General features: G+C 52.8%; 1 protein-coding gene across 8 annotated transcripts; it reads right to left on the bottom strand.

Annotated features, from left to right (window-relative positions):
• Positions 1-456: 456 nt before the first annotated feature.
• Positions 457-17353, bottom strand: TAL1 (TAL bHLH transcription factor 1, erythroid differentiation factor). Of its 8 annotated transcripts, XM_058303624.1 has the most exons (6): positions 16104-16959; positions 15485-15602; positions 14329-14479; positions 10511-10945; positions 9186-9280; positions 457-4029 (listed from the first exon to the last, which is right to left on the bottom strand). In XM_058303624.1, exons 4-6 carry the CDS (start codon positions 10942-10944, stop codon positions 3575-3577), a joined length of 984 nt encoding a protein of 327 aa, XP_058159607.1. In that variant the 5' UTR covers position 10945; positions 14329-14479; positions 15485-15602; positions 16104-16959; the 3' UTR covers positions 457-3574. The 8 variants fall into 8 exon arrangements, 7 of the variants coding, with proteins under 7 accessions (XP_058159607.1, XP_012386253.1, XP_058159608.1 ...); XR_009187220.1 differs by lacking the exons at positions 15485-15602; positions 16104-16959 and having other exon boundaries at positions 457-2246; positions 2864-4029; positions 14329-15477; XM_012530799.3 differs by lacking the exons at positions 15485-15602; positions 16104-16959 and adding an exon at positions 17218-17353.
• Positions 17354-23697: the final 6344 nt, after the last annotated feature.

Below are 23697 nucleotides of genomic sequence, written 5' to 3'. Positions count from 1 at the left end.
AACCGCATTCTGATTCCGGGGACCCCGGAAGCCCTCCCAGGAGACGAGGAGTCCACCACCAGCCTGCACACACTACCCCCAAGCCTCCGTATCAGAGCCTCCCCTCCTCAGAACCAGGCGTAAGAGCAGAGGACACCGGAGTGGGGAGCCCGGGGTCCCCCAGAAGACTCAACCTGGCCTGAACCTGTGAGAAAAGCAACAGAAGGAAGCTGAGCCTGACCCAGGGGAGGGCACATGGCGACGCTGCCCGGTGCCTGGGGACAGCCCCTCCCTGAGGCTGGCCAGCGGGTGGAGACGCCCAGGAGGCCTGTCCTCGGGCCTCGGGGTGGGGTGGGGATCCCCCTCACTAAGTCCTGGACTCCTCCCCCCCATTTCAGGGAGAGTGCTTGTCATGCCTTCCCCTTAAATCTCCCATCTCCCAGGCCTAGGGGTACAAAATGCAAGCACAGAGTCCAGTGCCCCTGGTAAAACTTTTATTTAGAAATCTTCCCAATATATCCTTATATATATACACACATCGTCACCACATGGGTTTTTGTCGCTAAAGAGTCACACGCCCACAGTGTTGGCCCCTGGGCTGTACAAAGGTCAAGGTACCTGGAGCGGTTACTCCTCTTCTGCAGAAAAATGCAGAGACCAACGCAGTTCATCACATACAGTACAACATTGACGGAAAGTGCTGGGCCCGCCCACAGAAACAATGCGCTATGTACATGGGCAGGGGGCAAGCCTTCGGCGGGGGGCCCCGTACCATCGAAATCCCAAGTACGACCAGACCCACCCCAAAAGGCCGAACTAGCTGTCGGCTGATGAGAGATGCTGTGCCCTAATTTTTTGGAAAAGGATAAAGGTTGTACCATCTTGTCATTTTTAACTACAAATAAGACAGGATTTTTCATAAAAGATGTGATACCCTCCAGTAGTTACATTCATCTTTGTTCTCAGAATGTCTTGGAATGCAACATTCTTTTTTGTTTTCAAAATGTTTTTTTTAAATTTTCAAATTTTCCCTTTTATACAGATATTATTCTTGGAATGTTGCCATTTCTTCACAGGGTGAGGAAGAGGCAAAGGAAGGAGGAGGGGGGAGGGAAGGGGTAGAAATGTAAAGAAAAATGTGAATCTTTTTTCACTCTTAAAAAGACCCAAGGTCTTGCTCTTCCCTGCCCCAGGACCATTTTGGGGTAGTTGCTTTGTATTTTACCTTGTCTGCTCATGTTCCCATCCTCGTTTCCTTTCTCACCCGTCACTTGAGACAGAAATGAAGACAATCTGGACAAACAAGGGCAGCCTGGGTAACGCAGGCCAAAGTGGTTTGGAACCCAAATGTCCCAAATGCTGCGCAATCAGACTGCATTACTGGACTCGGTCAGGGAAAGCCCGTATGAGGCCCGATACTGAGGGCCACAGGGCTTTATGCTCTCAAAACCCTTCTACTTGCATGATCCCATTCAATCCATACCACGGGATACTGATGAGAAATCCAGACTCTGATAACTTATCCTGCAAGTCAGGGAGAAGAGGAAGCTGGATGTTCAAGTTCTCCAGAATGTCTAATCCATCTCATAAAACCCACCTCCCTAGCCATTCTGTGATGACTTTTCACTCCCAAGTCAAATCTGTCCACTGGGAAGCAAGCTAGTTCTCAGGACCTAGGACAGGTCCCCATCTGTAGGTGGATGGGGGTCTTCAGAGGCTCTCCCAAGCATTGGAAAGGAACCACTCCTAATGTTCATCAAGGTATGATTTTCGAGGGCTGAAATAAGATGAAGAGACAGAGTGCCACATGGGTTAACCATGTTGCCCCCATCCAAGAACTGGACCTCACAACTCAAAAGGAAAAGGAGAGGGGAGCAGGGAGCATTTCCTTGTCTGCACACAGCTATACTCGAGGCCTCTGCATGCCATGAGCAGGTCACTGTGCCAGAACTCAGAATGTGTTTGAGGGGCTTTCCTGATAGCTGGAGTGACAGGTTCTTGCTCGACAGGGGAGGGCCACACAATCATTTTCCCTCCGACATCAGAGGCAGCACCTGATGGGAGACGGCTGGGAGCAATATATCTAATGACAGCTATATAGGACTTCTGTGCAGTTTGTTCCATGGGCTTGGAATGCAGGGTACAGACAGGCCTCGCCTTACAAAACCACGTCCCACCGTCTGGAGTGATGCAGGAGATGAACGAGGGGGCAGCGGTCCACTCTACAAAAGGATCTTCACTTTACAAAAAGACTTGCTGTGGTATGTCTTTAAAAGATGAAGGACAGATTGACTTACAAAAATTTCATGTACAACTTTTTGAGGCGGGCCCTCCTACTGCATTAAGCCAACCTCCCACATATGTGCCTACAACTTGAAAGCTGCAAGATCGAGGGGTGTTTAAGATTCTGCTAAGTGAATGTCCATATGTTTGGGTCTCAGCCAGAGCTTGGCATGTAAATGGATTTCCCATGCCCCAGGAGTGGGGATGTAGTTGGGTTATTTTGAGACTTAAAGATTCCACCATTAGATCAAGTCAAGCAAAAGTCCCAAATGCAAGGAATTCATGGGACAGAGTCTGTGTTCAATTCGCAACACAGACCAGGCCATCAGCAAAACAGACACCCTGGAGCAGGGAAGTCCCTCAAAGCATCTGGAATGCACAGACTTAGCTACACATCTACTCAGCACCGACATTTGCCCATCAGCACGCTGGCCTACCAGCATGAAGAATAACCTGTGGTTGAGGATGCAGGCAAGTAATTCTGACAGCACCCGAATTTGAAACCTGCATGCCTAAAATACATTTTGCCCAATTTTACTCTCTATCATTATCCCAGAGACCTTTCTCTGCCTTTTCACAAAGCCCAATGGGGCACACTCACAGCTGCAGACTTGGTCCCCATAGCCACAAGGATTAGGAAGGCAAGTCTCAGTGAGGAGAAAGCAGAGCTTTGATCCCCAGGTCAAGAAGGGATGCTGGGATTTCCGCCCATCTGGCCCAAGCTGTCCACTTGCCATCTTCCTCAACCAGGCCTGGAAGGCACCTCAAGTCTTGGGACTCTCTGCAGCAGCTGGCGAGCTAGATGGATCAACATGGGCCTGGGTAAAGATGGGGCTCAAGAAATGGGCAGCTATTGGGTACCTATATATTTGGACAGAAGTGGCCACAAAAGCCACCTGAGCCAGCATGGAAGGGCTGAAGGCAAGGCAGAGGCTGCTGGATGCCTCAGGTGACAGCTGACAATCCCAGGTTTCAGCAAAGATAGGGCTCCCAAACTCCAGGCCAAAGCAATGGCACTTGAGCCTCTTGCTTGTGAAGTCTTGGGGATTTGGGAAAGGAGGAAGACCGTGCCATCTTCATAAAAAGTACCTACCACTTTGCTCCATTTTTCTGTTCCCCTACTGGGGCAGGTAATAGAAAAATCAGCCCCAGGTTCAGTCAAGGCTTCCCAAAGTTGAGGCATCAAAGAAAGCTCATCAAGTCCACTGCCCCGTTTCATTGCTGCCCATTTCCTGCCCTATCTGCCCTGAAGTCCACCATTCCAGTGGCCTAAGGGCACCTTCCTGGCTGGTCCTGGGTGGCCCTGGGCCCATCACCGGGGGCCAGCTCCGTCGGTGGCGGGCAGCATGGCAGGATGGAGGCTGTGGGCCGTGTGCTTGGGTGCCGGCTCCTCTGTATAGCTGTCCGGGCTGGCTGCCCCGTCCAGGGAGCTGCCACAGCTGGAGTTGGGGGAGAGCACGTCCTGCAGGAGATCATCAGGGGGTGCACTGCCCCCTCCCGCACCCCCACCCCCACCTGCCCCCACCACTGGGTCCTTGCCAGGCTTGGCCCGCTGGGTGCCCTCCTCCTCCTGGTCATTGAGCAGCTTGGCCAGGAAGTTGATGTACTTCATGGCCAGGCGGAGGATCTCATTCTTGCTGAGTTTCTTGTCTGGGGGATGCGTAGGGATCAGCTTGCGGAGCTCAGCAAAAGCCCCGTTCACATTCTGCTGCCGCCACCGCTCCCGGCTGTTCGTGAAGATGCGCCGTACAACTTTAGTGTGGGGACCTGAGGGGTAGCAGGACAAAGGTTAGGAGAATGGGCTGGGGATCTCCCCAGGGGAATTTATGGGGAAAGAGACAAACCATCTATTGGGAAACTGGGAAACCTAAAATGTCTTCTTTCTTTTTCTCAGAAAACTCCTGCTCATCCTTCAAAACTCAGTTCCTAAGGTTCCTCCTCTCTGAGGATCTAACCAACCGTCGTGGTCCTACAATCCCTTTATCTCCACCCCTCTAGATTACTACTGTATGTTTCTATGCTTCTCTCCCCCTCTGGGTTGTGAGACATGTGAGGACAGGGACCACGTCATTCATTCGTTCATTTATTCATTTGTGTCAACAGGTCAGATAGCACAGTAGTTAGGAAGAGAGACTGAAGCCAGGCTCCTTAGTTCAGTTCCTGACTATAGCCACTAGTTGAGTGACTCTGGGCAAGTTACTTCAACTCTCTATGCCTCGCTTCATCACCTGGAAGATGGAGCTATTAACACTAACTCAAATAAAAAGTTTTTACATCGATCTAATAGCACAGATAAAGCACTTAAGACAATACCTGCCTCAGAATAAACACTTAATAAATGTTACCTATTATTATTCATTCATCAGATATTTACTAATGAAGGAATAATAGCAAGCATATCATGCCCTCATGGAGTTTACATTTTAATGCAAATGATATATGATGAACAAGTAGCAAACAAACAAAAAACAAATGAGGCTAAAGTGGGCCCTCATGGAGTTTACATTTTAATGCAAATGATAGATCATGAACAAGTAGCAAACAAACAAAAAACAAACAGAGGCTAAAGTGGTAAGTAAAGGATAGGAAAGGAGCTATTCCATTTAAGCAAGGTGGTTGAAGAAGGAGCTTCTGAGGAGATGGCATTTATCAGGCAAGAACTCAAGGTTGAAGAAGAGTCAGCCATACAAAGGAAGGGAAGGGGAGACGAGTGTCCAAGCAGTGGGAATGGCATATGTAAAGGCCCTGAGCTGGAAAACAGCTGGCCAGTCTGGCTAGATTAGTGTGTGCAAAACCATAGTAGGCAGGGTCCAGATCCCACAGGACCCTGTGGTAAGGTATGGGGCTTAAAAAAAAATTTATTGAAGTATATCATTCATACATGCACATAAATAAGTATTTAGTATAAGTTGTAAACTTACAAAACAAACATGCAAAACATCATACAAGACTCCCATATATCAACCCAGGTGTGGGGATCTTATTCTAAGGGTGATGGAAAGCACAAAGAAGGGACTTAGTAACTGTTTGCTGACTGCCTGATTGTGGCAGTGGTAAGGGGTGGGTCGGGAGATGGGAGGGAGGGCAAGGAGAGGAGTGGAGAGACAGTCATGCACAGCCGTGACAGTGAAGACTGCCAAGCCCGAAGTTCTATACAGACTTCCAAGGGCTGCCTCGGTCTCCCCATCTCTACAGTGCACAGATTAATGCCTGGACCAATGTTCACCAGCATTCCCTGTCCCAAGACTCAAAGAGCAATGGCAGCCACCAGCATGCATATGTGCAGAGCACCGAACCAAAAGTTAAAGTCTGTACTGGGATTCCCAGTGCCAGGGGACCACAGAGGAGGGCCCCACTGTGCTCCCAAGCTCCTGGGCCAACAGTGTCACTTCCCTCCCCTACACTGAGACCCAGAGCCAGGCTCATGGCAGTTCCCAGAAAGCACTGTGCACCAAAGAACTGCCAGACCTGGGATGCTACCTTCTCTCAGTAACCCCTGGAACCAACCAGACCTCAGGATGTGGAAACCTGGGTAGGGGAGAAGGGAAGGGAGGGGCTAAGATATCATCTAAGTCCAGCTGATCATTTTACAGTTAAGGAGGCTGAGGCTGGGGTGGAGGCAGACTTGCCTCAATGGTCAGGTCCTGTGACCAAGCTAGCCCATGACGACACTTCCTGCTTGATGATCTCTCTCTCTCCTGTGTGTACATGCACGCACTCACACAATCAGAACCCTTGTTTTCTCAGGGAGGATCGCTCATCCCTGCCCACAGTGCTTCTGAAGCTGTCCTTCCAAAACCCAACAGGCCCCAGCCCAGCTGACTCTTTGCCAGAGGCCAGACAGACCCAGGCTGGGAAAAACACAGAACACCTGCAGGGCAGTCCCACTCTGGGCTGCCCCAGAGGAAATAACTTGCTCTTCTCTGGTCTCCGGGCCGGATGAAGGGAGTCCCTCAGTGGGGACCGGGAAGGAGCAGTCCCTGCACCACTGCCCAGTTACTGCTGGCTGGTCTTGAAGGACCCCCACCCAGGGGGCAGAGGGCATGTCAGGACTGCTGTCAGAGTGAGAGCCAGACAGACTCCAGAGGGCGATCAGAACCCATTCCAAAGCTTAAGACTAACGCTATGAGGCAGGTCCAGGACTAAACTGTGTGACCTTGAGCGGGCTGCAAAACCTCTCTGAGCCTCAATTTCCTCATCTGTAAAATGGAAACAATAAGAATATTGAGGGAAGCGGACTTGGCCCAGTGGACAGGGTGTCCATCTACCACATGGGAAGTCCAAGTTTCAAACCCCAGGCCTCCTTGACCCGTGTGGGGCTGGCCCATGTGCAGTGCTGATGCGCGCAAGGAGTGCCCTGCCACGCAGGGGTGTCCCCCGCATAGGGGAGCCCCATGCGCAAGGAGTGCGCCCTGTAAGGAGAGCTGCCCAGCGTGAAAGAAAGTGCAACCTGCCCAAGACTGGCACCACACAAATGGTGAGCTGACACACAAGATGACACAACAGAGAGAAACACAGATTCCTGGTGCCGCTGATAAGGATAGGAGCGGTCACAGAACACACAGCAAATGGACACAGAGAGCAGACAACTGGGGGGAAGGGAGAGAGAAATAAATAAAAAATTTTTTTTAAAAGTAAGAATTTTGGCCACATATCGTGCTAAGGATTGTGATCAGGATTAAATAAAAAGGAAGCACACAGGGAAGCAGATTTGGCCCAACGGATAGGGCATCCGCCTACCACATGGGAGGTCCACGGTCCAAACCCCGGGCCTCCTTGACCCGTGTGGAGCTGGCCCATGCGCAGTGCTGACGTGCACAAGGAGTGCCGTGCCACGCAGGGGTGTTCCCCGCGTAGCGGAGCCCCACACGCAAGGAGTGCGCCCTCTAAGGAGAGCCACCCCATGGGGAAAAAGCGCAGCCTGCCCAGGAATAGCGCTGCACACACAGGGAGCTGACGCAGCAAGATAACACAACACAAAGAGACACAGATTCCAGGTGCCACTGACAGGAATACAAGTGGACACAGAAGAACACACAGCGAATGGACACAGAGAGCAGACAACTGGGGCGGGTGGCAGGGAAGGGAGAGAAATAAATAAAAAATAAATCTTTAAAAAAAAAGGAAGCACACAAAGTACACAGCACATAGTAGGCATTCAATACAAATAGCAATTCCTGCTCTCAAAGATTTATCTGTGTTTGAATGGCTGTCTGAGGACAGCTCTGTGAGCAGTTCTGTGCTGGCGGCTTGGAGCACAGTCATGAATAAGACAAACAAGATCCCTGGTGCTAAGAAGGTCTCAGGCTCTGGCAGAGAGGGGCTCACGGTCCCTGCAGCCCTTCCAGGTTCCGGAAGAAGGAAGGGGGGGAGGGGAGCATTCATGCTTCCTCAGCACCTACCTACCTTGAGCCAGGCCTTCCATTGTTCTCTCTCAGCAATCTGAGAGGAAGCTGGTATTCTGCCCATCTTACAAATGAGGAAACTGAGGCCCAGAGAAGTTCGGCAACAAGAACTCCACCTCAAATCCTGACTCTAAATCTTGCGTTGGTTCTGCTTTCATGGACTCTTTGTGGTGCAGTCTCTAATTTCAAGGCCCATGCATCCATCCCACCCTCCCCTGCCTCCCATCACCCACATTTCTGCCTATTCTCCTCTGGCTCCTACACAGAGACTACCTCTCTGCACCTTCCTTTTTCCTAAGTCCGTCCATCCCTCTAGGAGCTCTGTCTCTCTCTGGCCGGGCAATGAGTAGATGCTCAGGAAATATTTGTAACACTTATGGGTAACTGCTTCCCTGCACTCTCACCATCTTCCCATCACCTTCCCTCACCTCCTACCTTCTGCACACCCTCTGTGCCTGATTTCCCAATTCCTCTGCCCCTAGTAGAGTGCCTCGTCCCTGGGGAACTTCAGAGCTGGGTCTATCCACTTCCTGTTTAACCCCAACCACCTCCCCTAGAATAATGAATCTCTCTCTAACCCAGTAGCACTGACACCCCCAACACCCTTCCCTCTCAGCCCTACACCCTGTCACCCCAGCTGGGTGGGTCTTTTGACGTCTATTCCATTGTCCAGACTCCAGCCCTGCTCCTCTCCAGAATTCCATAGAGGGCACCCCTCCAGATGCTCACACCTATACACACATCCCACCCACCAACTCTTTGCATAAGACAGCCTGGCTCCAAGACTCCAGGCTGCCCTTCCTACAGGAGGCCCAAGCCCCTGACAGTTCCAGGGATTTGCTCCAAGACCCTCAGCTCTGAAGAGTCAGCTCTCCTGCCCCCATCTACTATATCAGGCCAACCTTGGGAAATAGAGGTGGCTCCCCAAATTTCCCATTCATCCAACCCCTCCCCCCAAGTTCAGGGAACAACAGTATTCAGGCAGTTTGCAATAGCAGTGCTGGGGCCCTCTGGGGTGAAGAGAGTGGGCAGGGAACACTCTCACATCAGGAAGGGGATCAGGGAACAAGAGAGCCCCACAATGTAGCACCCTGGGAGGAGACCCTTGAAGGTGCAATTCCAGGCAGGGAGCAGACCCAAGACTCTAGAAAGGACTGGAGAAATCCTTGGGAGGAGAGGCAGGGAATCCCTGAGGATCAGTGCTTATAGGCAGGGTTGCCATTTGTTTTGTTCCGCCCCTGCGGTCCGTGTCAAAGTATAGCAATAGAGCTACAAGTGGGCACTAGAACAAACCCGAGAGCTATGGTGTCTCCCCACTGCCTAGTCCCCTCCTCCCAGGTCTGTGAGTGTGACTGCACTACTTTCCCGGGTCCCAGCTCCATTGCAGTACAAGAGGCTTTGCAGTTTGGGGTTCCAAGGTAGCCTGCCCATCTATGTGAGACACCTCCAGATGCCCAATGGGGTCTCTCCCTCCGAGGGCTCTAACCAGGATGAGGGGTGGGGCTGGCGTCGACTCACCATCAGTGATCTCCATCTCATAGGGGGAGGGTCTCCTCTTCACGCGGTTGTTGGTGGCAAACATAGGGAAGGCATCAGGCTCTCCGAAGAACCCACTGTGGGAGGGACCAGGCAGATCACAAGATCCCATGTAAGATGGAAAGGAGAAAGAGGTTCCTTAGGGATCCTCCCCATAGGTTCCTGAACCCCCCACTCCAGAAAAACAAGGGAGACCCTTGTCCCTTAACCTTTGAATTGGGGATAGAAAGAATCTTCAACACACACACAGTTGTCCCCATCCTCCCTCTGTGGCAAGACAAGCAAAGAAAGAGAGGAGGGACCAAATACCCACACAGCCCTCCGCACAATAACACACACAGAGAGGCAGCGGCGAACACATGGAGCAACACACACAACACACACACCCCTACCCAGACCCAAGCACACGCTCCGCACAACAGCTCCATCCTCCGAGAGGTGCCCACCCTGACAGACGTGGCCTTCTCACCCTGATGACAGGCAACTCCAGCACCACCACTGGGTACACTGCCCCCTCCCCCCACCTCCCCCAGGCCCCACGGGGCCCACGGACAGATAACAGGCCGGAGAGCAGGACTCACCACTGCTGGCTTGCTCCCCCAGCTCCTCCACGCTGGGCTCTCTGTAACTTCTTTCTCCCGGTCTGAGTCTCTCACAGACTCTGACTGTCCCACACTTTCTATTTCTGCCTTGTTTTTCTGCCCCCCATTCCCAACCCTGCCTCCATCTCTCCATCACAGGGTCCCCAGCAGGGAACTGGACACCCTGACACCAACGGGAAAACAGGGTGAGGAGCGAAGACCTCAACCTGGAACAGAGAGGGGCTCCCGAGAGGAGACAGATCCCCTCGGAAGGCGGACCTCGACAGCGATTCGGAGCAGGGCCCACCCTCAGACCCTCATCTCTTACCTATCCACCAAGGACTGCAGCTTCCAGAACGTGTTCACAGCATCAGCAGCAAACACCCACCACGTTCAGACACTCTGGCTTGGTACCCACAAACCCCCACGCAGCTCACCTTCATCTGCTCACCCTCGAGCACACAACTGCTCCCCAGACGAAATGCACGCCCTTGGCTTACACACATACCCGTGCACGCCACGCCGCCACAACGCATCTCCCTATCTGCCCCCCAAACGCACACTCTCAGAGGGCTCCTCTCTCACTTGCACACGGGGCTGCTCCAGCTTCCGAGGCGTTCACGCCCGTGGATTAAAACCATCTCCCCTCTTCCAGCGCCCAGCCGCACATTCCCATCCCGAAGGGCAGAGGGGGCGCCCCGGGGGTCCCCCCACCGGGGCTCTGACCTGCCGAGCGAGGCGAGCGGCTGGCTGAGGCTGTAGAGCAGCGCGCGGCCGGGGGCGGCGGGGGCCGCCAGCGCGGGCGGGCTCAGCTGCACCATGCGGCCTTCGCTGGGCAGCTCCGCGGGGGCCGAGGCGGGCGCGGGCCCGGGAGGTCTGCACAGCTCGGTGGTGGGCACCCGGTGGCGCGCTTCGGCCGCTGCGGAGTCGCGGCCCTTTAAGTCTCGCGCGGGGCCGCCCCCACCGGCGGGGCCGCCCCCTGGGCCTCCGCGCACGCCCAGCTCGATGACTGGGGGCTCCACGGGGGGCGCGCGGCTCGTCTCCTTGGCGACGCCGTTCAGCAGGACCAGATGCGGGGGGGCCATGCGGGCCTCGGCCGCGTCCCGTCCCTCTAGCGGGGGGTCACTGCGTGCCGCCTCGCTTGGCGGCCGCTCCGTCATCCTGCAGGCAAACAGACAAGCGGACACCGGCCCTTACAGCCAGCCCCGGCCCCGGGCGTGGGAGTGGAGGAAAGCGGCGAAGGGCAGAGAGAGAGCCTCACGCCGAGACGTGAGAAGAGGAGGGCAAATGTGGAAACAGGTGGGCACACGCCCACTCTAGGGGGCTAGAGGCAGGGAGGGGCTAGGGCAGGAGGGACAAGGGCCTTCGGATTGGGAGGGGCGTGGGGGGAGGGTTACAATGACTGAGAGGGTCACAAACACAAGAGATGAAGAAAGACGACAGTCACACTGGAAGAAACCGAATACAACCAGCGAAAGAAAAACAGAAGGGAAAAAAGGAGGAAGGAAATGTTGAGAGAAAGAGGCGAGAAAGAGCACCCTGTCCCCCTTCTAAGCCGCAAGGGAAGAGGAGGGAACAAAATCCCCGCCCGGCTCTTCCCGCCCCCCTTTGGTTTTAGGCGGGGAATCGATTGGGCGGAGTTGGGGTGCTTTTCAACCTTCTTTCTCCTCTCAGCAGTAAGCCCACACCCCGCAGCCTGGGCACAGACGTCCGCCTAGACGCCGTGGGAGGAGGGAACGGCGGCTAAGGGGGCTGTCCACTCTGGCAGGGCGGCCAGTGAATGACTGGGAGCAACCAGCCCCACCCCCGTCCTCTAGGCACTATTCACCCCTCTGCGGCCGAGTGTCTGTCTACACCAAACAAATCCACTGTGTTCTCTGGGAGTGGCTAGAAACCCCAGCGGCCCTTTGCTCCCACCGAATCCAGAGTTCCCAGAGAAGAAAAGGACACCGGCCTTGCCTCCTCACCACTCCACCCCACTCTATTCAGGTGGACTCGGAAGAGAGGCCAGGTCTGGAAGGGCAGCCTGGCTAAGGCAGCATGGATCCTGGGCACTCAAAGGGTGCGCCTGAGGCCCACAGCCCACAGCGTCTGCGCTCCCTTCTACAAGCTAGTGGGTACCTACTGAAGACCCTCAAACCCTTCCAGCCCACCTTTCCCTGTCTCTTACCTCAGGGTCTTCCTCCGGAAAAAGGGAGGAATACCTCTTTTATGCATTTTAAAGCGCTGTGCCATTGGTGCAAAGAAACATCATTTTTATTGGCTTGGAGATTGAGCCGAGGGGACCACCTCGCCCAAGGTCACTAGCAGCCTATTGTGGGGACAGAACGGACCAACACTCGGAACCCTGTCTGCCATACCGCCCATCTATCCAACTTCACTCCCCCTCTCCCCCAGGATGACCTCAACGGCTCCACTCCCCACCACACAGCTGGGGTCTCCATCACCCAGCTGCCTTCACATTGGAGCCACCCCTTGGCAAGAATGAAAACAAAAAAAGCCAGAGACTCTATGAGTCCAGAGTTGGGGGGTGCTTGTGAATTGTTTTAATTTTATGCACACACAGATAATCAATGCGACCAGCTTCCTAAGACGCTGCTCAAAATAAGGTTTCTGCTCTCAGAGGTATGTAATTGGGTGTAACTTGCAGAAACACAAAAACCCAATTCGGCCTCAAGTGGAATCCCTCTAGTCACTGGAGGCAGCCATTGAGCTCCCAATCTGCCACTGCATGGCTCTGGACCGCGGTCAGCCAGGGAACCAGCCCTGAAGGATGACTGGACCGTTGGCAGCCTCATCCGGAGCACTGCCCAAATGCCACCAGACATCCAAGCCCACCGAAAACCCCAATTCAGATCGCGTGCCTGCCCTGGGTGGGCTAGCCCTGCGAGCCCCGCTCGGAAACGACAAAATCTCTCCTGACCTGGTGTACACTAGCTGCAAAAGCAGTGGGTCCGCGCAGCTTCATTTGATGCGAGTTTATGATTATGGCGGAGACAATGGGTGAGCCTCCATGGAAGGCGAGTGGTCCGGGAGCCGCGTTCCTGCGCCAGAACACGGGGGCCACTGGAGACCCAACCGACGTCTACCGGATGCATCACCAGCCTTCCCAGGACGGTGAAATCCACCAGAAGTCCACCAGCCCGTTGCGAAATATACAAGACCCCCAAGTGCTGGCTCCCTACCTCACCGTGCCGACACACCAGTGTCCGTCCAGTGACACGTGCTTCCGGCCCAGCTTCTAACCAAATGACCAGCGGTGTGCACTGCAATCGTCAGACTGAGCTCAAGCTCCCGTTATGACACATTCATACCCTCTGATCAATTCAGCAATTCTGCTGCTCCCACCGAAGGAGCGGGTCCCTGAGGGGCGAGGGGAGCGCATCTTCTAGATGAGTTGACCCTGGCCTCAAATGCCCTCTCCAGAAGCAATAAATATATGAGGATCCCCTGTGATTGGCCCCCAGGCTCTGTCGCCTCTCCCCGCCCCTTCCCGGACCTCAGGAAAACCCGGCGGGCTCCTCTGCAACCAGGACCCCCGGGCCAGGGTCCCTGCCCCGCGGAAGCCACCGGGGTATTCACTAGCACCTACGGTCGTCGGCGACTAAACTCCATCACTTGGCTGGGCTAAGGTTCTGAAAAGAAAGCCTTAGCGATTTTTGTTTGGTTTTATTTGGGGAGGATGGGGTGGGGGTCCCGGCAGAAACGTTCTAGACTAGAGCTTTCGAGCATTAGGACTCCTCCGTCTTTGTACCACGAAGCCTCAGCTCTCAGCTCTCAGCCCCCAACACCGGATCCTCATCTCCTGTCGCCGGATGGCAAAACGCTTCCGTGGGTGTGCCTGAACTGGAGCGGGATCCCGAGCTCCTGGGGGCTGGCAGCGCGTCGGGGGCAGCTCCCAATGCCTCGCTCGGAGAATGTCTTCGATGAAAACAGCCTCCGCTGTGCCCGGGGTTAGCGCCACCGCGTTAGAGAGGCCCCCGGCACGGGCACCCATACCGTCCCCCTGGGGGAGCCCCAAGCCTGCAGGAGAACCCAAACCGCCAGTGAACCGAACCGCTCTCCCGCCCCACGGAGGTGGAGCTGGCGGGGTGTCCCAGCGCGGCTCGGCCCTAGGCCTCGGGCCCCGGGTCAGGACCCAACCGAGTCGGCCTGCGCTGGCCAGGATGCCAGCGGCCTTCTTCCTGCCGGAGCCCCCGGCGCAGCCTGCGCTGCCCGGATATAGCCGCCCCAAAGTTGCCGGCCTTGAGAAACACCCACAGGAACGAGGCGATGGAAGCGCCCTGGGAAATGAAATCCCACCAGCTGGTTTTACTCAAGCCCCCGCCCCCCCCCCCCCCCCCCCCGAAAATGGCCCCGCAGAGGGCCGCACAGGCAAGCCAGCGACACATCAGACTGGCGATTCTCAGCCCTGGGTTGTGCTCCCTTGCCCCCTTCCCCCCACCGGAGACTGGACCCCCGTTGGCCTTGAGCCTCGCGGGCAGATCCCGGAACCTCCCCGGCTGCCGTTTCCACCGACACGCTCCCTCCCCCTCAAAACTCACCTGGCGCATATTTAGAGAGAGGAGCCCCTCTGAGAAGGATCTCCACTCCTCCCCCGGAGAAGGGAGGGGGTCGAAGGCGAGAGCGTGGACGTCTTTGGCCCCCCTCTGGCTGAGAGGCCAGCAGTTAGGCCGCGGTGTGGTCCTGTGCGGTCTGCCGCGCCCAAAGCGAGTTTCCAGGAAAGATGGGGGTGGAGAGAAAGAGGGAGGGCGAGAGGAAGGGCGAGAGAGGAATGGGGGGTCAGTGACTAGGAATTACTTCATGCCCCCGCCAACCAGCCCAGGGATTGATACCCAGCTTTTGGCCCCCTACCTGCAGGTGTTTGGAGCCTCTGGGGGTACTCTCCCCTGCCCCTAAAAAAACCCTACACCTGACCAATCAGGAAAAAGTATTTAGTCCATAAACAACAACCCCTCCTGGCAGGCTTTCCTGAGCATTTTCGTACCCTCCAGCACCGATCTGCCGAGTTCGGTGTGGTCGAGGTTGTTTTTTAAGCACGACATGTCTACGCGGTTGGCTCCGGAACCCGGCCAGGCCGGGTCTTGCAGGAGCCGCGGCCAAATCGCGAGGGGGGATGGGGCAGTCCGGGACCTGGTGTGGATGAGTGCGGGAGATGGGATCCAAAAAGAGGAATCCGAGTCTTCAGATCGGGGTCCGTGGGGCAGAATCTCCGATTTCCCCCATTCTCTCCATGAACCCCACCTGCCCACCTTCAGCTCAAAGCGAAACCAGAACCCAATTCTAAGGGCTGTATTTTCCCCTCAGGAAAGGAGTCGGAAGAGCGTGGAGCCAAGAGGATGGGGGGGGGGGGGGGGGGGCAGTATTTGATCTATTCAGGTCCCTTCTTTCCCTTTAAGACAAAAAAGCAAAAAACAAAAGAAAACCCGCCTTTCCCTCCACCACCTTATGCAGAAATTTTCGATTGTTACTTCCCAGAATAAGGGAGAATTTTTAATAATTCGTTGCAGCAATAAACAAGGCAAAGGGAAGGGTAAAAAACAAACCCAGTACTGCTTGCCAGGGTGTAGTGAGATTTCGTTTGTTTTTCCCCCCCGCCCCACCCACCTAGATTTTGTTAAATTTGTTTTGTCCAAATCGTTCATTTTATGATCATACATTGAAGTCTTGGATTAATTATGAAAGCCTCCTTCCTTTTACCCCAGCTTTGGTGGAAATATAGGAATAATTCTTTCCTGCGGTTTCATCCGATGCAGATTTTCTTTCTTCATTTCTAATCCAAATCGGGGAGCGGGTGGAGAAGAAGAGGGAAATCCACCTATTCCCGGTATGTTCGTTTGGTGTTAATTTTCGCTTTATAGCCGAGTCTCTCAGTCAGTCCCTTTCTCCATTTTCTCCCCACCCCAGGCCCAACAACTTAAAAAACAGAGAGGAGGAAAACGGCGCCGCTTTGTTCTCCCTCCAAAAAAACCCGAAGGGGAACGACACCTCGCTCCTGGTCTATTATTTTAATTAAAATAGAAATGATGAGGATGAGGATGACGATGACGACATTTGCTACGACAGTAAATGGCAAAACAAAATCCTTTCTTCCTGAGCTAGGGCAGCACCGACCCCGTCCCTCCACGGAGCCCGGACCTGGCCGCGATCACTGACACGAAAGGCACCGGGACTCAAGCGTGAAAGTCGCTCACCCGGGGAGGGGGTGAAAAAATGTTCCCCGAGGACTCCCACCCGAGGCGCGAGGCCTGAAGAATGCGCCCATTGTCCTCTCCCGGCCTCTTCCCCAGACCCCGGCGGCCGCACTCGCGAAACTGACCAGAAATGGACGAAGCCGGCGAGTGGCGGGAAGAGAAGCCCGCGTCCACCACCTTGCAGGCGCCGGCTCGGCGAGCGCAGCTCAGCCTCCAGCCTGGAAGCAGCTCCCGCCCCCACAACGCGCCCCCAAACCCAGAGGCACGACCTGGCTTGGGGACAGAACCGCCGCTGACCAGGCTCCGTCAGCTCATCCACGCCACCACTGGCTCCCGAATACATCATAATTTGGAATAAAATGTGAAATCCTGCTCCCCGCCCCCCGCCCCCACCGCCGCCGCCCCACCAGCGCCTCCATCTCGCCCTCCAGCCTCCCACCCCCGCCGCCCCCAGCGATTTGCAAATGCACCTCTAAAGGACACAGACACACAAGCACACAACCCAGTGTGGACAGGATCACACCCGTCCCAATCCAAAAGAAGGAAGGCAAAGTAAACACAACCCAACACTGACCCACAAGCCGACATGGTCAGGGCCACACACTGTCCAACACGAGGACACAACGAAATCAGTCCAACGCAATCGCTCACGGACACACAAACCAGTTTAATCAAGATCACACGCCTGACACAACAAAGAAACCATCCAAACACAACCGCAAAGACCACGTAACCCAACTCAAAGAACACACAGAACCTGATCCCTGTAGAGAGGGCAAACGAGAATAATTATACACAGCGAAGGAAACGCAGAGACGGCCTCAAAGGGTCCGAATCTGCACAAGCAGCGCAGACACCATCACACTCGGACACACACCCTGTCGCCAAGACCACACTTGGAATCAGCCGACCTTGCCCACAGCGCACATACACGCTCTCACACCAGCCCGCCGCATGCACACAACCACCAAGAAGAAATGAAAACCAACCACCGCCTCGCGCAGTTCTGTATATTGCGTAAGGAAAAAGGGGAAGGAAGGAAGAGAGCCTTCGAGGCGGGAGGGGCGGCGGCGGCGAGGGCGGGGGCGTCCGTAGAAAATGCCCCCCATCGAAAGAAACCCAGGGGAAAGGAGCGCCGATCTCTTCTGAGGGCGTGGGGGAAAGAAGGCGGAAATTGATAAGGAATTCCGTGAGGGGCCGCAGGTTGCTTTTCCCTTACAGAAAGGCCGGAATGCTCACGTTTTGCCGGGACGGGGGGACGCGTGTGGCCATTTTGGGGCCTGGTCCGCAGCAGCAGGGCCCCCTCCCCGCGTGCGCGCCGCGCGGCGCCCGGGCTCCGGCTCCGCGGCGCTCTAATCCCGCTCACGTTCTAGGCCTCGTTAGCATGGGCCGAGGCGCGCCGGGGCCGCGTGCGCCGCAGAGATAAGCCGCTGCCGCGGGCCCGCCCGCCCCCGATAAGCGCCTCGGCCATTATGGGCCAAATGATTCATTTTAATTTGGCAGTTTCACCGGAGGGAGTGGGGACCGGCCCCGAAATGCGCCGCCGCGAGACTAGGGCGCGCTAAGCAAGAGGCCGGTCCGGTCCCTATTTCTGATTCCGAGGCCTCTCGGGGACCTCGGCTCCCCACGGCCTTCCAGACACCGTCCTTATGCGAGTCTCTCCTAAACACTGAGCCCTTGCCTCTGAAGACCTCGACCCCCGACCATCATCTCCCAAACCTTCCCCAGCATTCTTTTTTTTTTTTTTTTTTTTTTCTCCCAGTGTCCTAGACACCCAGATTTCAATAGGCAATTCCCCTTATCCCAGAAGGCTTCCCGGCTTGAAAACGGAGGCTGCTAGGCCCTAATGGCATAGACTGAGCTCAGACCCAAGAGGCTTTATGAGGGTGTGGGGGGTGCAGGCGGTGTAAAGCGAGCGATTTAAGTGTTATTCTGCTGGGTTTCTTTTCAGGCTGAACCCAGAGCTGGGAACTCTCCTCCCACCGTAAAATTTTTAACAAATATTTAACCTTGCTACTGAAGGAAGTACTGTTCTAAGCGCTCTACAAAAATTAACTCATTTAATCCTTCTAAACAGTCTTATGAGGTTGGTGCTATGATTATCTTCAATTTACAGATGAAGACACCGAGGCACAGAGCATAAAAGTAACTTTCCCAATGTTACATAGCTAGTGAGTGGTGGAGCGTGGATTTGAAGCGAGTCTGGCATGAGTCCTCCCTGAGACACAGCTGATAAAAAGAGGGGCAGCCAGAGCCCAGGCTGGGGTGAGGCCTCTGGACTCAACTCATTGCAGGGACCGAGATCTGAATGGTGGGTGAGGCATTTGAGTTCAGCGAAGGCTGGGTGCCTGGGAGTCAGCCCATGAAGCATACCATTCTTTCACGGTGAAATGGAAAGAGCACAGGCTCAAATCTTACAAGCCACTTAATTTGCACCTCGGTTTCCTCATCTATAAATGGGGGAATCATCTCTACCTCACAGAGCTGTTGGGACACTTAAATAAAATAGCCTTTAAAGATGGAGATGATAATATATAAGACCTCATGTAGCCCAGGGCCTGGGACAACATCCTAGGCACTTGCATGGAAGTTCTGATTATTGCTATAGAGAAGCAAAGTAAGGCACAGAGAGAAGGCACTTGGCCCAAATCCTACAGGGAGCCAGAGAAAAAGCTAGGACCCAAATCCTGGTATACCACCCAACCCACAACTCTACCCACCATGCTAGCTGCTCTGTCCTTTCAGCAGCTCTAGTGTTTAGTTCGATTTGAGGCCTGAGAACTGGGGGGAAAGCTCCTAGCCCTGGTCACAAAGAGTCCCAGTCGAGAAGTGAGCCCAGAGTGCAGCCTTGGTGTGACCCTGGCCCCTCTTAGGACATACATTTGATTCCCTGCAACCTGCCCCGTCTGTTCCTCTTGTAGTCTCTGACAGACGTTGGGTGCCTCGTGGATGCAGATAACTTTCACAGAATGCCACTGGAGCAGGGTCCCCTATGTTCTGAGAAAAAGAGTCTAATTCCTGGACTTGCCATGAGGCCTTCTCTGGTCCAGCCACACTAACTGCTCAGCAGGGAGACTGAAGAAGGGCTTCCGCTCTCTCCCTCAGGGCTCCACGTGCATATCTCAGAAGCGCTTCAGCTGCAGTGCGGAGAGTGTGGAGAAGGGGTTTGAGTGGGTGGGGAGGTTGTTGGGAGACCAGCTCTGAAGCCAGTGCAGTGGTCCAGGGAGGAGGATTGGAGCTTGAGCTAGGGTGCTGGCAGAAGAGATGCAAGAGGAGGACAAAGATGACGCCTCTTAGGATGGAACACTGTGTTTGTAAGGATTGGCTCTGGGGAACAAGGAAGAGGGAGGAATCCAGGGAAACCTCCGTCTCTGGCCCCCATTCCTGGCTAGGAATACCACCTGAAGAGAGGGGCCCCGAGGCCCAGCAGCAGGAGGAAGCGTTGTGCATTTAACTTTGAACTGCTCGAGGCGAGGTGCCTTTGACTGCTGGATTCGTTTGCAGGGGCTTATACCGCCCTGCTGCGCGCCTCCGAGGGCTCAGGTGAAGGACTACAGACAGGAGGAAAGACCTTTGTCAGTCCCACCGCAGAGTGTGCCCACGGGGTGGGGTGGGGAAGGTGGCCGTCACCCCGCCGAACACACACCACGTAAGCTCATCATCCCTGATGCCTGACAGCGTCTCCCAGGGGCCCCCGACCTCGTCTCGGCAACCCTCGGCCTGGGGCTGGGGGCTGTGACGTCTACACTCTTCCCCCTCCCGTTTCCGACAGTCGGTGGAAAAACGGAAACGGCGCACCAAGCGGGCGCCCTTCGAAATAGCGTCTGGTGCCCGCTGGTCAGCTCGTCGTCCGAGCGCCCTAGAGCAAGTGACGTGGCCTGGGGCGCCGCCAGGAAACGCCACCCCTCCTCCACCCGCCCCAAACCCGGGCCTCAGGCGGGCGGAAGCCAGGAGCGCCTGCGGTGGGAGCGGGGAGGGAGGGCGAGACCGCCGGAGACGTAATTCTGGCGTCTAATCCTGTAGGGGAAAGAGCCTGCAGTGGCCGGGGATCGCCCACGCCGACGCCTTGGACCTGAGGCCGTGGCCGCCGCTCTCTGACCTGCCTCCCACCCCAAACGCTGCATTCTCCCTACACTCCTAAATCTAAGGCTTAAGATTTTTTTTCAAGGGTTTCTGCCCACCCTAGTCCTGGACACTAGACCATCTCTGAGCTTACGCCCCTGAACTCTGGAGGATTGTGGTGTGTGTTCACTCTGAACCCGGGAAGCCAGGTAAATTTGGATTGTGGTTACTATCTTCCAGGAACTGTCTTAAGCCCTTCATAAATATTAATTCAGGTAATCCTTACAGCAACCCTTATAAGCACCTCCGTTTTGTAGGTGGCCAGACCAGGCACAGAGAGGCTGCACACCTTGAGGAGAACAGCCAGCTGGTAAAGGGTGGAGTGAGGATTCACACTTGAAAATACCAAGTGAGGATGTGGGCCAACTGAAATTCTCATATACGGTTAAAGGGAATGAAAAAGTAATTCCACTAACTTGGAGAACTGTTTGGCAGTTTCCTATGAACTTTATAAACACTTATACATTTTATACATTTTATAAACATACACTTTCCTAAGAGAACTGAGAAATATGCATACACAAAGACTTGTACACAAATGTTCATGGTAATTTTATTCATAATAGCTAAAAATGGGAAGTAATCCAAACTTTGAACAACTGGTAAGAATTGGTGGAAACATCTTTCTCAAAGCTCCAGAAAACAAAGGATTGCATTAACAAGGTGAGTGCCAAATCAAGAAAAAGGCTACTTAAAAGCAGTAGGCATCGCAGAGCGTCACCCAGCCCGCGGACACCACAGAGAGCTGACTCAGCAAGGTGACACAACAAAAAAGGGAGAAAAGCAAAAAACACAGACGAGCATGCAGCGAATGGACATAGAGAGCAGACAGCAAGCAAGCTGCAAGGGGGGAGGGGAAATAAAATAAATAAATACAGAAGAACGCACAGCATATGGATACAGAGCAGACAGCACACAAAAAGCCATGGGGGAGGGGGGGCGGGATTTAAAAAAAAGCAGTAGGCAGGAGTGGGTAGAGCTCAATAGTTGAGTGCCTGCTTCCCATGTATGAGGTCCTGGGCTCAGTCCCCATATCTCCTGAAAAAAAAACAGAAGGCTCTCCTGGCACCCTGGCAGGCCCCTCTCCCATCCCCTTACCAGCTGGGCAGAGAGCTGGCCATGTTCCCAGTGCAGATCTCTGATCCTGGTTCCAGAAGGTACAGAGTAACCATTGTGTACATACTGGGAGCATGTATGTCTGGCCCAATTTGCCTGGTGGTGGCCTCAGGGATTAGCTGTATGAGAACTTGTCCTGAGTGTAGAAGGTGGCTCACAGAGCTCTCCTACAGAATGCAGTCAAGTAGCTGCATGGGATAAGGGATTGCTGGCAGTTGGACATAGAGTGCAGTGCCCAAGACCATGAGGAAGCTGTTTCCTATGGAAGAGGGGACATTCAGAACCATGTAAACAGGAAATTCCTAGGGCCAAACACACATAACCAAGACAAGAGCATGCAAAGGGAAGGCTAGAGAGACCCCTATGCTTTGGCCTGGAGCTATTCTTTAAACTTGTGTGGGTAAGCTCTGAAGGAGAGCACTTGCACGGGTTAATCTTTTATCTCCTGGCATTCAAGGAAGCTCTCTCATAATACTAGCTGGATACAAGCTTAAGAAAGAGTTGCCACAGAGTCTAAATTCCAGCAATAATGCATTAAAATATAAAAATGTCCATGTTTTAACAAAAGATTACAAAACATACCAAAAAAAAAAAAAAAACACACACACACACACAAAAACAGGAAGTGATGGCCCAGGCAAAGGAGAAGATTAAAACATTAGAAACCAGTTATGAGGAGGATCAAACCTGGGACATTTCAGAAAAAGACTTTTTAAAAACGGTCCTAAATATGCTCAAAGATCTAAAGGAAACATGGACAAAGAACTGAAAGAAATCTAGAATATGATAGATGAACACAAAGAGAATATCAATAGAGAAATGGAAATTATGTGAAAGCACCAAACAGGGCTAAAGGTCACAGTAACATAAATTTTTAATTTTCCTAATGGGATTCAACAGGAGATTGGAGCTGGCAGAAGAGAGAATCAGTGACCTTGAAGATAAGATGATTGAAATCACCCAGTTTGAGGAGCAGAAAGAAGAAAGAATGAAGAAAGGAAACAGATCCCTGAGGAACCTGTGAGACATCATCAAACATATCATCATACATATTTTGGGAGTCTCAGAAGGAGAAGGGAAAGAGAAAGGGGCAGAGAGAATATTCCAAGAAATAATGGCTGAAAACTTCCCAAATTTAATGAAAGACATTAATATACACATACCAGATGCTCAACAAACTCCAAATAGGATAAACCCAAAAAGACCTACACCATACCATGAGTGTCAAAGATAGAGAATTCTGAAAGCCACAATAACAGAAGCAACATGTCACATGCAAGGGAGCCTCAATAAGATTAAGGTGGTGGGATGTCTTATTTAAAGCGCTGAAAGCAAAAAATGGCCAACCAAGAATTCTATATCTGGTAAAACTGTCTTTCAAAAATGAGGGCGGGATTAAGACATTCCCAGATAAACAAAAGCTGAAGGAGTTCATCACTAGACCAGTCCTACAAGAGATGCTAAAGAGAGTTCTGCAAGTTGAAAGAAAAGGACAGTAGGCAACTGAATGAAACCACAAAAGGAAATAAAGATCTCCAGTAAAAATAAATACCAGTCTATTGTACTTTTCATACAGTAGTATCAAAAATACACTTTTCCTGTAGGATCTAAAAGGCAAATGCATAAAATGTAAATCAATGGTTTTGAACTTAGAATGTAAAACTATGTAATTTGTGACTAAAACTACATAAAGATGAGGGGAAGGAGGAGTATAGGAGCATAATTTATGTATGCTATTGCAGTTAAGTTGGCATCGAAGCAAAGGAGATATTTATAGATTAAGGATGCTAAATTTAAGCCCCATGGTAACCAAAATCAGGAAATATGCAAACTCATAGAGACAGAAAGTAGAGTACAGGTTGCTAGGGCTGGGGGGCAGGGGCTATGGGAAATAAATACAAAAATAAGTGTAGAGTTTCTGTTTGGGATGAAGGGAAAGTTCTAGTAATGGACGGTGTTGAGGGTACTGTAACATGTGAATGTAATTAATCCGATTGAACGGCATGTTTGGGATGGGGTGGCATAGGAAGGTTTATGTCGTATGTATGTCTCTACAATTATAAAAAAAGGAAAATAACTAAAGAGTTAACGACAATTAGTAGTTGGAATTAGATGAGATAAAAGTGCCTGGAAAGAACTTTCTAGGAGTATTCCATAATTTGTTGAGGTGCCTTTTTATGTTATTTTATTTAAAAAATAAAGATATTAAAAAAGGAGTTAACAACAAATATAATACATGATACTGATGGGATCTAAGAATAGAGGAGAAAAAGCTCAAAAGGACATTATTGGGATATAAGAAAAATTGCAATGTAGAATGAAAGCTTGCTATCAATGTTAAATTTCTTAAACTTGTTAACTGCACTTAATGTGATTACATAAATGAATAGCATTTTCCGTAGGAAACATTTATGGAAGCTATGTGTTCAAGGATTATGATTTGGGCAACCTGCTCTCAAATGTTCAGGAAACTGACAGAAA

This window comes from Dasypus novemcinctus, chromosome 9 (genome assembly GCF_030445035.2).
Source record: "Dasypus novemcinctus isolate mDasNov1 chromosome 9, mDasNov1.1.hap2, whole genome shotgun sequence".
NCBI classification, from domain to species: Eukaryota; Metazoa; Chordata; class Mammalia; order Cingulata; family Dasypodidae; genus Dasypus; species Dasypus novemcinctus.
The sequence above is the reverse complement of the archived record's forward strand: the minus strand, read 5'-3'. Positions and strand labels throughout refer to the sequence as shown.

Bases quoted from the DNA above. Each gene is read 5' to 3' on its own strand.
- TAL1 (XM_012530799.3), bottom strand. From the start codon at position 10,944: ATGACGGAGCGGCCGCCAAGCGAGGCGGCACGCAGTGACCCCCCGCTA. The intron at 9,281-10,510 runs GTCAGAGCCCCG...TCCCTCCCACAG, and splicing joins CCGCTCGCCTCGCTCGGCAG to TGGGTTCTTCGGAGAGCCTG. The intron at 4,030-9,185 runs GTGAGTCGACGC...GCTACCCCTCAG, and splicing joins TGAGATGGAGATCACTGATG to GTCCCCACACTAAAGTTGTA.